A 14,075-nucleotide genomic window follows, 5' to 3' on the forward strand; every position below is an offset into this window, starting at 1 on the left:
AGCTGTCGATTGTCGATCCAAAAGCTGAGGAAGCCTCTATCTTGCTTTCTGCCTATTGATTGTTCATCCTGCGGTCCACAACACTGCTTTGCCATTTGTTCTGCCTTTTTTTTTTTTTTTTTTAAAGCACTGCCAAATAAAGCGGTCTCTCATGTTTCCACTTGCATTTCCCAGATTTTCACTGAGCTTGCGCTGAGACTAGGAAAGCCTGATGCAGCTGTCACTATACTTAGAAGCACTGCAGAGAAAAAAAGAAGAGGAAAAATATTACCCTGGCTAGTTGCAAGACAGTCTTTAGACAGACCTGGAACAAGTAAAATCCTTCTGTTGCCAAAATATATTTCATAACCTAATTTTTGTTGGTAAATATATTATGAATGATGGTATTTTACATAACTAAAGGCCTGAAGAGATTTTGCAGGGTTATCTTTAGAGCTAGTTGTTGCTAAACATGCTTTTTAAATTTAAGAAATAATATTTGAATGGAAAGTATGTAGAAATGGTAAATAGAACCTGTGTATTAAAGATGGAAAGAAATCATTAAGGAAGAAAAGAGTAGTATGTAAATGAAATCTTGGAAAAATGCTACTTAAAACTTTTAATTCAGTGTCAGTTTCAGTTAATTTTTTGTAGTGCTTAGATGAGAAACAGGGTCTAGAATGCTTTTAAGTAATCATGTACTTTTATATTGAAACTGTATTTACATACAGAGCTATTAAAATGCACTTTTATTAATTCTGTTTCATTTTTAAATGTGAAGTATTTTTTTCCTTCCTTTGACATTGCTATTCCTTTTAAATTTTCTGAAATAACATTTAGGCATGATCCTTTCTACTTTACCAGAGACTGAAATTAGTCATTAATCTAATCTGTAATGTTGCCACATAATAGTATATGCTTCAAAGGAAAAATACTTTTGCTCTAAATTTTTATAGCATATTCACAATAAATTGTAATGTTGAAATTTGCTTTTTTTTTTTTTAACTAAGGAGAAAAGAATATTATTAACATCAAATCTAACGTACTTATGGAGATACAGTTTTAGGATTTTACAAACCTAAAAATGCCCAAGAACAAACAAACAGGTTTCTTTCCTAAACCAAACCTATACCTTGTTCTTACTTGTTCTTAATTCAAATACAGTATTCTGGTAAGTACTGATTCAGTTAAAAATTAAGAAAAACTGTTACCAGTTTTTTAAGCTCATTCTCCTACGAGGGAAGTTTGTCCTTGACATTCTTTTTGTCTTTAGCATTTAATACCATAGCAGGTGAATTATTTTGGATGGCTATTTTAAAGCAGTGCTTCTGTAGACATTTGGCAGTTTTGAAAAGCCAGCTTTCCTAGATATTGGAATACTTTTACACATATTGTGAGATGATACATGTCTCAGATTAAGATAGGTTAATTTTCAGGTTTCTAAATCACCTCATTATTTCTTAAAACCATTTTGTAGCAGTAAAAGGTTGTTGTTTTGTTTTTGAAGCAAACACATGAAGTGCTGGGCACTCTTCGAAGCCCTTTTCAATTTTCATAGTAACTTCTTTGAGATAAGATCTATGATTCTTCTCATGTTTTATAGATGAAGAAACCGAGGCATCACAGTTAAGTAACCTACTCAAGTCACCAGCCATTTAGTTTGCTAATGCCAGAATTTGAACCCAAATAGTTTGGCTTCAGACTGTAAGCTCTTTACCACAACAGTATGCTGCTGCTCTTGTTTTTAATAATGAAACAAACCAGTTAGGGAATTACCTACCATTCTTGGGGGCTTGAGAGTATACCAAAAATGTAATAGGCTGCTAATGCCTCCATTATATTCAGAAAAATGATTGTTTCTTCTTTCGTTCCAGTTAACAGAACTTTGAGCTCCTTTTACTAGGCATACAAAGGGGATATAAAGGTAATTAAAATGGGACCCTGGCCTATAACATAGAAGGAGAAATAGGTCATTTAAGAGATAATTTTGGTTGTCTTTAGTATCAGAATACTTGAGTATTCAGCTATACAACTCTTCTGCAGCTTAAATTGTTGTATATCTCTTTTTCATTTTGAGCTAAATTCTGCTACATTACTAAATTTCCACTTAATGAAATTAAGCTAAATTAATGAGGTTTTTTTTTAAGATTTTATTTATTTATTCATAGAGACAGAGAGAGAGAGAGAGGCGCAGAGACACAGGCAGAGGGAGAAGCAGGTTCCATTCAGGGAGCCTGACATGGGATTCGATCCAGCTCGATCCAGGGTCTCCAGGATCACGCCCCGGGCTGCAGGCGGCACTAAACCGCTGCGCCACCTGGGCTGCCCATTAATGAGCTTTTTAATTGTGGTACTGTCAAAAAAAGTCGAGCGGGGAGCACATTAAAAAAAGTTTAAAAACATCTATTCACTAGTTAAAAATAGGTGAAAGAAAATAAAAAACAGCCATATTCATTTATTAAAGTGATTACCATGGATAGATTTTGAGTATACATCCTCTCAGGCTTCTTGTCTGCATCCATTCTGATAGGGGTGGGTATCGAACAAAAATATGTGTAGAATATCACATACTGGTTTGCATTTAGTATGCCCTAAAGAACTTCTGCTTGGGATTGATCAACTTTTAGTAGATTCCTTTATGAATTCTGGCTTTATTATTTAAGGGATTGTTTCATTAATTTATTTAGCAAGCATTTATTGAACACTTAATATGTGCTATTCAGCGATTCTAATGTGTAGAATTACATTAAGTAATTCTAATAGTAAGGCCTCCACACTTCAGCTACTTGGATTCATTTGGAAAACATTGCCTGTCTCTGAAGAAAGATTGTAAAAGATGGCAGGCCCTAAAAATGGACCCAGTGCCATTTGACTGCTACATACCAATGTAGACAGCTGCTTGTCCCCTCTACTTCTTAGAACTCATTTGTTCATCATTCAGCAAACGTTTGAGTATTACCATGTGCCAGGGATTATGCTAGGCACCACTATTAGTTGTTCCGGAACTTAATGCTTCTTTGGCACTGTTCACAAATGCCTGCTTAACTGGTAGTAAGATCTTACCTTTAAACCATCCATGTCCTTAACCTCTTGGAAAACAACTAGATTGAGAAATAAAGAAGAGTGTATGGACATTAGGAAAAATACCTCCAAATCTCATACACTGTGCTCCACAGGTGAGAGTTTTGACTTAATCAAATTATTGATGTGTCGTACTGGTCACACCCTGATCTCAGCAACTCTGTGGACTTGAGTGCTTGTAGCATAAGTCTCCTCTTCAGGAACTACAGCACTGCAGGGGATAGCTGACATTGGCTTTCCTGGTTGGATTATGGGCTCCTCAGACTGTCCACCCCACAGAAGTAGGACTAATTAACAGAATGGATTGGTTCTGAAGTGAAAACATGATCTCTGAAAATCTGAATTTTGCATTTTAGTATAAGGATTTGATATACTTTATAGAATGTAATCTAGAAGGGACTGGGATCATTTTTGTTACTTGTAACAGTAGCTTGGAATTACCATCTTTCTTTTGCCCTGACAGTTCATTTACACATTTTGTACTGAGAGGAAAAGGCAAGAAGACATAAGGGAGTGAGATAGTAGAGAGAGTAGGTTTTCAAAAATACGTCTCTGTTTCTGTTTAAATGCCTTACTAATCTTCTGAGCCATGGCTCTTCTTTCTGAGAGACTTCAGCTTTCTCTCACTTGTTCACTTAGGAAATACAAGCCCAGAAGGACAAGTTATGATGGCATGGACATCCACATGTCAGTGGATAGCTTATGCTCAGAGAAGGAAACTGCTCCTCTTTCCCTTTCTTTTCTCTGAGTTATTGGCAGCATAATATGAGAAGGTACTTCTGAAACAGGAATGCAAGATAGTGGGAAACATGGTTTCACAAGAACCATCTTCTCAAGGATATTCAGTAATATGACTAAAAAAAAAAAAAGAAAGAAAACTTCGTGAAAGTAGCATGAACCACACTTTATAATGTAAAACTTATGTCATATTTGTATAGTTTGGCTATAAGAACTAAAGAAGCAAGTTAAAAGATGTTAATATAGTAAGCCTAAATGTTATTCTAGTGTTTTGACTTAAATTTTAAAAATCTGATACATATATACATAGCTAAGTCAAATACTACTACAAAGCTTATAATGAAAGAATGTGTTCTGCTTTATCCCTCTTCATCCCTTTGCTTCCCCCAACACCCTCCCTATTCAGTAACTTCCATCTTATCCTGCAGTTTTCCTAATTTATCAATTGTAGATAATATCTACTGATGTCATGTCATGAGAAATGAAGATTTAAAACTATTGACATTGTCTCTTACACCATTTCTCTCAACATAATCCTATCAGTTTTTGTTTAAACCAGTAAGTGTTTACATTACTATCTTATGAATTCACTTTATTTTTAATAAAAGTTTTTTTCCACGTGATTTATTGCTTATATCTTCTAAACTCTCCAAAAGAATCATAAAAGCCTTATAAATTCATTTCTTACATGGTCATTTCTTACATACATATGTGTAGAGTTCTAGATAATGTTTTGGCACCATGATTATGCCAAATCCAAACATCCAGTAGTACAATGTGGTACCAGTTTTTTCCCTGTTAAGAATCTGAGTCAAAGTTACATAGTATCTAGTATCTCTCTCTCGTTTTTTAAAGATTTTATTTTTAAGTAATCACCCAATGTGGGGCTCCAACTTACAACCCTGAGATTAAGAGTCACATACTCTACCACTGAGCCAGCTAGGCACCCCAATATCTAGTATCTTATTTTAGTCTACCTAAGGAGGAAGATCAGAATACTCACAATTACTGTAAACGAACTAAAATAGGAAACCTGAACTTTCTGTGAGATCCACAAATGGGATTTAGGGGTTTGTAGACTCTTTCAAAATTGTAGGCAGAGCTATAGATACGTGCATTTCTCTGGGACATATAGATACGTCCATACTTTTCCATAGATTTTGAAATAATTTTGTCACCCCAAAGCAGTGATGATGACTTTAGTAACAACCACTAAAAGCTGTGTTTAAGTTGTGATTCTCTGTATACTTTGGGTTACAAACCTATTTTAAAATCTGATAAAAGCTGTAAACTTCCAAATTTGAATACAGTTTTAGAAGTTCTTGGATCTGGGCAGCCCGGGTGGCTTAGCAGTTTAGTGCCGCCTTCAGCCCAGGATGTGATCCTGGAGACCCGGGATCGAGTCCTGCGTCGGGCTCCCTGCATGGAGCCTGCTTCTCCCGCTGCCTGTCTCTGTTTCTCTCTCTCTCTCTCTCTCTCTCTCTGTGTGTCTCTGTGTCTCTCATGAATAAATAAATAAAATCATAAAAAAAAAAAAGTACTTGGATCTTCCAGAGACTGTTTTGAGATTTCTTGGGCTTCCTACATGGGATTCATAGACCATTATGTTAAAGAAATATGTTCTGGGTCTTGTTAGGCCTTATTCTCATTTTATAGGCTTACAGTTTCATTTATACACTCTTATTCTACATCTTCAGCCTATTTCTCCATATGTTTGTAACATTTCTCTATTTCAAAATTTTATCTTTCATATGTATCACCTAAGAAAAACTATCCCAATATGTGTCTTATTATCATTTCTTGTCTTTTAATACTCTGTTGGCACAATTTTATTATTATTTTTTCATGTTCCTTTATATTTTATTTATCATAAACATTAATAAATGAATACAGCAGAGAAAGGCTTTTTAATAATTTTTGGATGTAAAGCTTAATGCTTGTAATTATGCTTGCTCCCCTCCACCCCCTTGTTGGCACAAATTTAAAAGTGTTTCGGTTTTTATGTCTTTTGTTAGGAGTGGGAAAACCCCTAATGTCTAATGTGTGTATATCAGGTCCATGCCAAGTCCAACACTCTTTATAGGAGTAGTCATTTTCTCAGTCTTAAACAAAATAGTGGATACATATATTAAGGGAGGATTTTTCGAAGTTATGAGTTTTCTGCATAAAATCTTTCTGTTAAGCAGTTACTGGTATATGGTAAGAAAAGTTGCTTTTAATTTTACTTTTCTTTTTTGGGAGTGGGCTAGGTATTTCTTTAAAAATAATTTTTTTTAGTTGAGTGTAGTTGACATATGATGTACTTCACATGTACAGCATAGTGGTTGAACATCTCTATATGTTATGCTGTGCTCACTGCAAGTGTAGCTGCCATCTGTCCCCATACAGTGCTATTAAATATCATTGACTATATTCTCTATGCTGTACCTTTGACCCTTTTGTGACTCATTCATCCAGTAACTGGAAGCCCGTATCTCCCCCTCTCTAACTCCCCTCCCTTCTGGCAACCATCAGTTTATTGTTTGTATTTATAAGTCTGATTCTGCTGTTTGTGTATTCATTTGTTTTTTAGATTTGACATGTAAGTTAAATCATGTAGTATTCTCTACCTGACTCATTTCCCTTAGCATAATACCCTTTAGGTCCATCCTTGTTGTCACAGATGGTAAGACCTCATCCTTTTTTTCTTTTATGGCTGGGTAATATTCCATTGTGTATATATACCACATCTTCTTTATCCATTTTGTCTGTCAGTGGACACTTGGATTGCTTCCATATCTTGGCTCTTGTAAGTAATGTTGCAGTAAATAGGAGTGTACTGTTTACTGCAACAGGAATGTATATATGTTTTTGAATTAGTGTTTTTGTTTTCTTTGGGTAAATACCTCGTAGTGGAATTACTGGATCATATGATTTATTTTTAATTTTTTGAAGAACATATTTTTTTCCACACTGGCCGTACAAATTTATATTCCCACCAGCAGTACTCTAGAGGGTTCCTTTTTCTCTACCTCCTCACCAACACGTATTTCTTGTCTCTGATTTTAGCCATTCTGACGGGTATAAAGTGATGTCTCATTGTGGTTTTCATTTACATTTCCCTGATGATTAGTAATGTTGAACATCTTTTCATATGTCTGTTGGCCATCTGTATGACTTCTTTGGAAAAATGTTCAGGTCCTCTACCCATTTTTTTGATCAAATTGGTTTTTTTGGTGTTGTGTAAATTCTTCACATATTTTGGATATTAATCTCTTCTCAGATACATCATTTGCATATATCTTCTCCCATTGAGGAGGTTGCCTTTTTGTTTTGTTGATAGTTTCCTTTGCTGTGCAAAGTTTATTTTGATGTAGTCCCAATAGTTTATTTTTTGAAGAAGCATCACTTCTTGATAATGACTTCTCCTCCTCTTTTATGCTTTACTTTTTGATGTTCTTTAGAATAACTTTCTTGCTCTGGAAATACGTTGTTATTGATCCCAAAATTTTAAATATTGTAATTACCAGTTTGTGTGTTTAGATACCAACTGGATTTAGCATTGCTAAATGATATATGTCAGATTTTTAACTACAGTTCATGATAATCTACCAGTTACATGAAATTTGTTTTTTTATCACTATTCTTACTTTGTTGTTGTTAACCTGGCTTTTCTTTATTTACTCTTTCATTAATAGATTATATTCAAGTTGAACCTAAGAGTTTCCAAAAGACCATAAATTGTCCTTGTTTGGATCTATTTCTTTCTCCTTTGTTTTTTTTTTTTTTTTCTCTCATTAGGTTTTTCCTTTTGTAACACTCCTATTCTAGTTTGATTCTATTCCCTAAATGGTGATAGTTTCTTTACCTCCTAAAACATCAAAAAACTGCACATTAGAGATTTAGAAAAAAATACAATTCATGTTTCTCTCGGTGCATGATTTTCTTTAAAGAAGAATGTTTTTATTTGATTTCAGAAGTTTTCTTTGAACATTTTTTCTAAAGAAAATAGTGAAATATTTAAATATCAAATTATGTAAATCTCAAAATCATGTAAACTTGATTTTCAGTGCAATGCGTGTTTTACTGTCTAAATTACCAAGACCATGGATTGTGGATGAGAAGAAAGATGATGGTTATACTGCCTTACATCTGGCTGCGCTTAACAATCATGTAGAAGTGGCTGAACTGTTGGTACATCAGGTAGGAAAAGCTGTGCCATAATTTTTAACAATTTTGGACCGTTGCCATTCGTTTATTACTTCATCAACTACCTATTGATAAGTTACAGTAAAATCCCATGATTATGGAAATTCAGATATGGTGCACTTCATTCTTCTGCCTAACACTCTTAAATGGAGGGTAGTGGTCTGTGTGTGTGTAGCCCGATTATTCCCTTCTACAGTGTTCCTAGATTGGTTCCATGAAATAGGCATAAGTTATTTTCCAGAATCGCTACCACTGTTGTTAGAAGTATCCATCAGCCATAAGGCCAAGAACCATTATGTTGGTATCTAAGCTAGTGTGGCTAGTTGCTGTCAGATAACACCAGGCTACAGCCAGGACTTGGGGATTCGGTTCATGTCTACTGCTGGACTCCAGGAATCTGTGACTGGATAGCAGCAGGTTCACTTCAGTCATTTGATTCATCTTTGAAATAAGATGACACCACATTTTTATGAGATTGGATTTTGGGGGAATTTATTTACTATAGTTTTATGATGTTTTAGTTTTTCAGCAAAATTTTTAAATACTTCAATGAAGCATATGCCATATAGAAGCACTGAAGTTACCAAAGAATTATCTGTGATCTCTGATTCACAGAACTTAGTCTAGTTAAGAAGATGAAATAGCAGGAACATTTAGTAAATTGTTCATTATGTGTAATTAGCATCACATTGAAGTATAGCTGACACACAGTGTTTATTAGTTTCAGGTGTACAGCAGCATAGTGATTTGACCATTCGGATACTATTCATTATGCTCTGCTCACCCCAGTGTAGCTATCATCTGTCACCAGTACCATTGACTAATAAGCCTTTATTATTAAGGTTACTATTCTCAAATTATTGTTAATTGTGATAATTTCCTTTTCAATGCAAAATACAGATAACGATATGCCAGTGTCACACTGTCTTGATTATTGTTTTTAGTTAGGTCTTGAGATCCGTTAAAGTAACTCTTCCAACTTTGTTCTTTGTTCTTTTTTCTGAGAGTTACTTCAATATTTTAGATTTTTGAACGTCCCTATAAATTTTAGAATCGGATTACTAGTTTCCATTAAAAAGTCTTGACATTCTGGTTGCACTGCACATTTTATATTGAACCTTTTTCCCCCCCAGATTTATCTTAACTCATTTCTTTCATGCTGTTGTAAATTGTATTGTTTGAATTTTCAGTTTCTAATTGTATATTACAAATAAATGGAAATAGTTATTTTTTGATGTTGACCATATTTCCTGTGATTTTGCTTCAATAATCACATATTAGAAATTACAACCACAGTGAAATACTACTAATCTGCTTCTGGTACTAACTATCAATGAAAATGACTAAGATTAACCAAATGTTAGTTGGGACGTGGAGCAATTAGAATTCAGACATTGCTGGTATTTTTTAGAGCAGCCACTTTGAAAGTTTGAAAGTTTTGGCAGTTCTTAATAAAATTATGCATGTATTTACTATGCAACCTGGTAGCCCCCCTTCTAGGTATGTACTCAAGAGAACTGAGGACATATTTCCTCACAAATACTTTAGTGCACAATATTTTTAGCAGCTTTACGTGTAATAACCTCAAACTGGAAGTGGGCTCGATGTTCATGAACTACTCTCTAGATAAAGGAATTATAGTACCTCCGTACAGTGAATACTACTTTGGAAAATCTAATGATGGAAAAGTTCAGGAACTTAAAAAAGAAAATCTCTCACTTTGTGCATTTAATGAGAACAGGCATGGTAAGAAAACAAGCTGAGATCAAGTTCTTCCTGATGACACCCAGAGAAACATAAATAATAAAAACAAATCAGAAACTCCGATCTTCCAGAATATGTCATAGCATTGTTGGAGTTTCAAGTCTACCTAATACCCCAAGCAAGGGCACAGGTGGGGTTTCAGAGTTGTATTCAGAGGGCATGAATGGTTCTAAGATGTAAACAGAATGATAAAGTTTATCTTACGGATCTGTAGTCCTTTTCTTAATTTAATTTTTAAAATTATTACACAAGACATTGTATATAGGTGGTTTTACATGCTTTTCTTCTGAATCTTTACTGGAGGGGAGGAAAATTTTTTCTTCCGTTTTAGGTTCTTTGGCTGGTCTAATAATTAAATTGACATGAGACATAACAATAGGAGAAAAACACATTTAATTTTGTATGCGTGGGAGCTCAGAAAAATATGAGACTCTCCAAAGTGAGGCAACTTTTTATACCTTTTAAACAAATAATAATTTGTGGAGAATACACAAAGGGGTTTGCACTTGGGGTAGCAAATAAATAAATGAAGTAACAAAGTTTAGATAGTAATTCTTGGTCCTTAATTTCTTATCTCTGGCAATAAGGATGCCCTCTACCCTTCAGATGCAGGGAAGGATAGCCTTCACATGGGGAATTTATTTTCTGCTTTCAGGGGAATGAAGGAAGGTCACAGTGTCCTTGCTCTGGCTATTTCTTAAGTAACTTTAATTCAAAATAATCAATATGCCAAAGTGGCATTATTTTGAGGCAGCCCACCCTTAATCCCATCATCATATTGACCGTGTGAAATAAGTTGCACTATGACTGTGTTAGAGCCGAGGAAATGATCATGAAATAGCAGAATGCCTCTTAAGTTCTAGAAGCTCTAGGTCCCCTTGTGCCAATAAGTTTAGGACTTTTGCTTTTCAGTTCCTTTCCTCTGTCCTTGGCATCAACTGTTCTCAAATAGTGCTTTGACTATCCCAGGACCCTGGTAGGACATTGTGCTTTCCCTTTAGTAAGTATTTTTATGTACTAATTAAGCATTGTCTTCTCACCCTCCAGCGAAGTTCCTTTTCACTGAATAAGAGCTCAGTCATGCAGCAAGAGGAGGTGACCTTATTAGGTCATTAAAGTAAATCTAAATCCAATATGAAGACTCACTAATAGAACTTCAGGAAATATTATTTACAATTAAAAGGAGGTAATTACCTCTGTTGCTATATAATGGAGATTGAGAGGGAGCTGTGTTTGAGCTCTGTACTGAACTTTGTTTTTTAACTGTTCCTAGATGGAGTCACCATAATAAGTAATTATTGTAAACTTGCTGTTCTATCTCAGAAAGTTTATTGCCCCATCTAATTCTTGCTGTATCGCCAGCTACTGTTATGAGAACAATGTTGCTGTAGCTAGAAGGGAGGAGAGTGGTCAACAGTGTTCTGTGTTGTTTATTTCTAATGAAGTGTTAGTTTTAGTGTCCAGGGTTGTCAAATTATGAGTATGTAAACTTCATTCTTCTTTTTCAGGGTAATGCTAATCTGGATATCCAGAATGTGAACCAACAGACTGCCCTACACCTTGCTGTTGAACGACAGCACACCCAGATTGTGAGGGTAAAGTATTTACTAAGAAGAATCTTACCTGATAGTTATGTTTTTAGACAGATTTCTAGAAGGTCTTGAAAATTATACATGGTTAGGTCTTTCAAAAAGCATAGTTGGTTGTAAAAATTATGATTTTAGGCTAATATTTTGTATTAGTTGGGTAAAGATTTTTTAATTTATAATAGGGGAAAAAAATCTTAAAATTGATATTCAAGGTCTGTTGTATAATTTGGTTGCCAGACTTGCGACTTCCCAAAATATTAAATCAGAGAATTTCATGGTAACATATAAACTGGCTTTTAAAAAGTACATTTCCTCTTAATTTGTGTAATTGAGAGTGAACTATAATTAAAAGCTTAGGTTGGACGTTTATTGCACAGATTCCAAAAAAACTGAAATATATATTTTTATTTGACTAATCTGATATTCCAGAGAAAATATTTGAAAGATTATCGGTTTAAAATTTTTTTGTAGAGCAGTGATTCTTAAAGTTTAGAAGCTGAACCAGCAGCATCAGCATCACCTGGGACCTTGGTAGAAAATTCTTGGGCCCCACCTCAGACCGACCAAATCAGAACCTCCAGGGGTGGGAACTAGCAATCTGTGGTTTAACAAGTCCTCCAGGTAATTCTCATGCATGTTCAAATTTGAGAAACACTGTCCTAGAGTGACATTTTATGTAAACTTTTGGGAACAAAGTAAAAAAAAGGAAAACCACCAACAAATGATAATTTGCCAAGACAGGTAAGACCATATGCTTGAGATTGTCTTCTGTTGTGTTTTTTTAAAACTCTGACAGCATTTGTAGAAAGGATTAGGAAAATCAATAAAGCACTATAAGTAAAGTCTTAAATATAAAGTTATATTTAAGATATTTTTGAGTTATATTAATACCTCAGTAGTTTAGCACACACTTCACATTGTTACCTAAAATTCCTCTTACTAAAAATATTTTCATTTATCTGTGATTTTTGGACTTTCCTTATGACTGTACATTTGGAGAAAATTAACCACAAAGAGAATAGAATAAATAACTTGCTTGAAATAAGTTAATATCTTTAAGTAGTAGTAGAATTGTGAACATTTACAATTTGGTCCTATTGGAAGTACTTAATTCACATATCTGCAATTAAAAGGAGAAAAGGGGGGGATAATGGCTGGCTCAGTCAGTAGAGCATGAAACTCTTGATGTTGGGGTTGTGGATTTGAGCCCCACATTGGGTGTAGAAATTACTTGACAAAATCTTTTTAATTTTTAAAGGTGTATTTATTATTACAAATTTTATTTATTCCTTTGAGAGAGAGAGCTAGAGCGAGCAGGGGAAGGAAGGGTCCAGGGAGAGGGAGAATGAATCCTAAGTAGACCCATGACTCTGAGATCACTACCTTCAGGTAGGGCCAGGGATCTGTCAGTGTTACTTTATTTATCAAAATTTATTTTATTTAAATTCAATTAAATAACATATAGTGTATTATTAGTTTCAGAGGTGGAGTTCAATGATTTATCAGTTATATATAACACCCAGTGCTCATTCCATCAAGTGCCCACCTTAATATCCATCACATAGTTACCCCATCCCCTAACTCCTCCCCCTCCAGTAACCCTCAGTTCGTTTCCTATAGTTAAGAGCCTCTTATGGTTTGTCTCCCTCTCTGATTTTGTCTCTGTTACTTTAAATATGTAGTAATTTCTTATCGGCCAGAGAGACCTTAGCAAAATAAGATGTCTTTCTCTTTTAGCTTTTGGTCCGTGCAGGTGCCAAATTAGATATTCAGGATAAGGATGGGGATACTCCTTTGCATGAAGCTCTGAGGCATCATACCTTGTCTCAGCTGCGTCAGCTCCAAGATATGCAAGATGTGGGGAAGGTAGATGCTGCATGGGAGCCATCCAAAAACACAGTGAGTAAATTAATCTTTAATTCTGTACTACTGGAAGTATCTTTTAATGCAGGATCTATATTTGTGGTTAATTTAATCTGTTTCTGATAAAATATTTTATTAGAACTGCATATGTAGAAACTTAGTTTATGGACTAAGTAATAGTTAATTCTGACTATATTGTTTCTAATTCTATTGAAAGTTGTTTGGTTATTTTTTAACTTTAGCCATTTATATGGGTGTGTAGTGGTATGTTGGGGTTTTGATTTACATTTCCCTAATGACTCAGTAGTCATTGATATTGGACATCTTTTCACTTGCTTGTCAGTCATATGTATTCGATGAGGTATCTGTTCACATTTTTTGTGCATTGTTGAACTGTTTTCTTACTATTGAGTTTTAAGAGTCTGAATTCAAGTTCTGTATCAGATACGGGATTTGCACATATTTTCTCCTCATCTGGCTTGTCTTTTCATTCTTACAATACTGTTTTTGGAAGAGCAGAAATTCTTAATTTTTCTTTTTAAGATTTTATTTATTCATGAGAGACACAGGGCGGGTGGCAGAGAATAGGCAGAGGGAGAAGTAGGCTCCATACAGGGAGCCTGATGTAGACTCGGTCCCAGGACTTCAGGATCACACCCTGAGCTGAAGCAGGCGCTAAACTGCTGAGCCACCTAGGTATCCCCAGAAATTCTTAATTTTGATGAAGTCTGATTTATAAATTTTTCTTTCATTGTTTGTGTTTTGTGTCCTTTCTGAAAAATCTTTGCTAAACCCAGGATCACTAAGGTTTTCTCCTCTTTTATACTAGAAGTTCGTTAAGTTTTAGCTGTTACATTTAGAACTATGATTCTT

At 34.8% G+C, this 14,075-nt stretch overlaps 1 protein-coding gene across 1 annotated transcript in view; it reads left to right on the forward strand.

Annotated features, from left to right (window-relative positions):
- The window catches only part of MIB1 (MIB E3 ubiquitin protein ligase 1), a 136,244-nt gene that overhangs the window by 98,900 nt on the left and 23,269 nt on the right, over positions 1-14,075 (forward strand). Inside the window, exons 13-15 of the mRNA XM_041757927.1 lie at positions 7,848-7,980; positions 11,259-11,345; positions 13,077-13,238. Of these exons, the coding sequence (XP_041613861.1) occupies positions 7,848-7,980; positions 11,259-11,345; positions 13,077-13,238 (382 nt within the window). The remainder of the gene's footprint in view (positions 1-7,847; positions 7,981-11,258; positions 11,346-13,076; positions 13,239-14,075) is intronic.

This window comes from Vulpes lagopus, chromosome 1 (assembly GCF_018345385.1).
Source record: "Vulpes lagopus strain Blue_001 chromosome 1, ASM1834538v1, whole genome shotgun sequence".
Lineage (NCBI taxonomy): Eukaryota > Metazoa > Chordata > Mammalia > Carnivora > Canidae > Vulpes > Vulpes lagopus.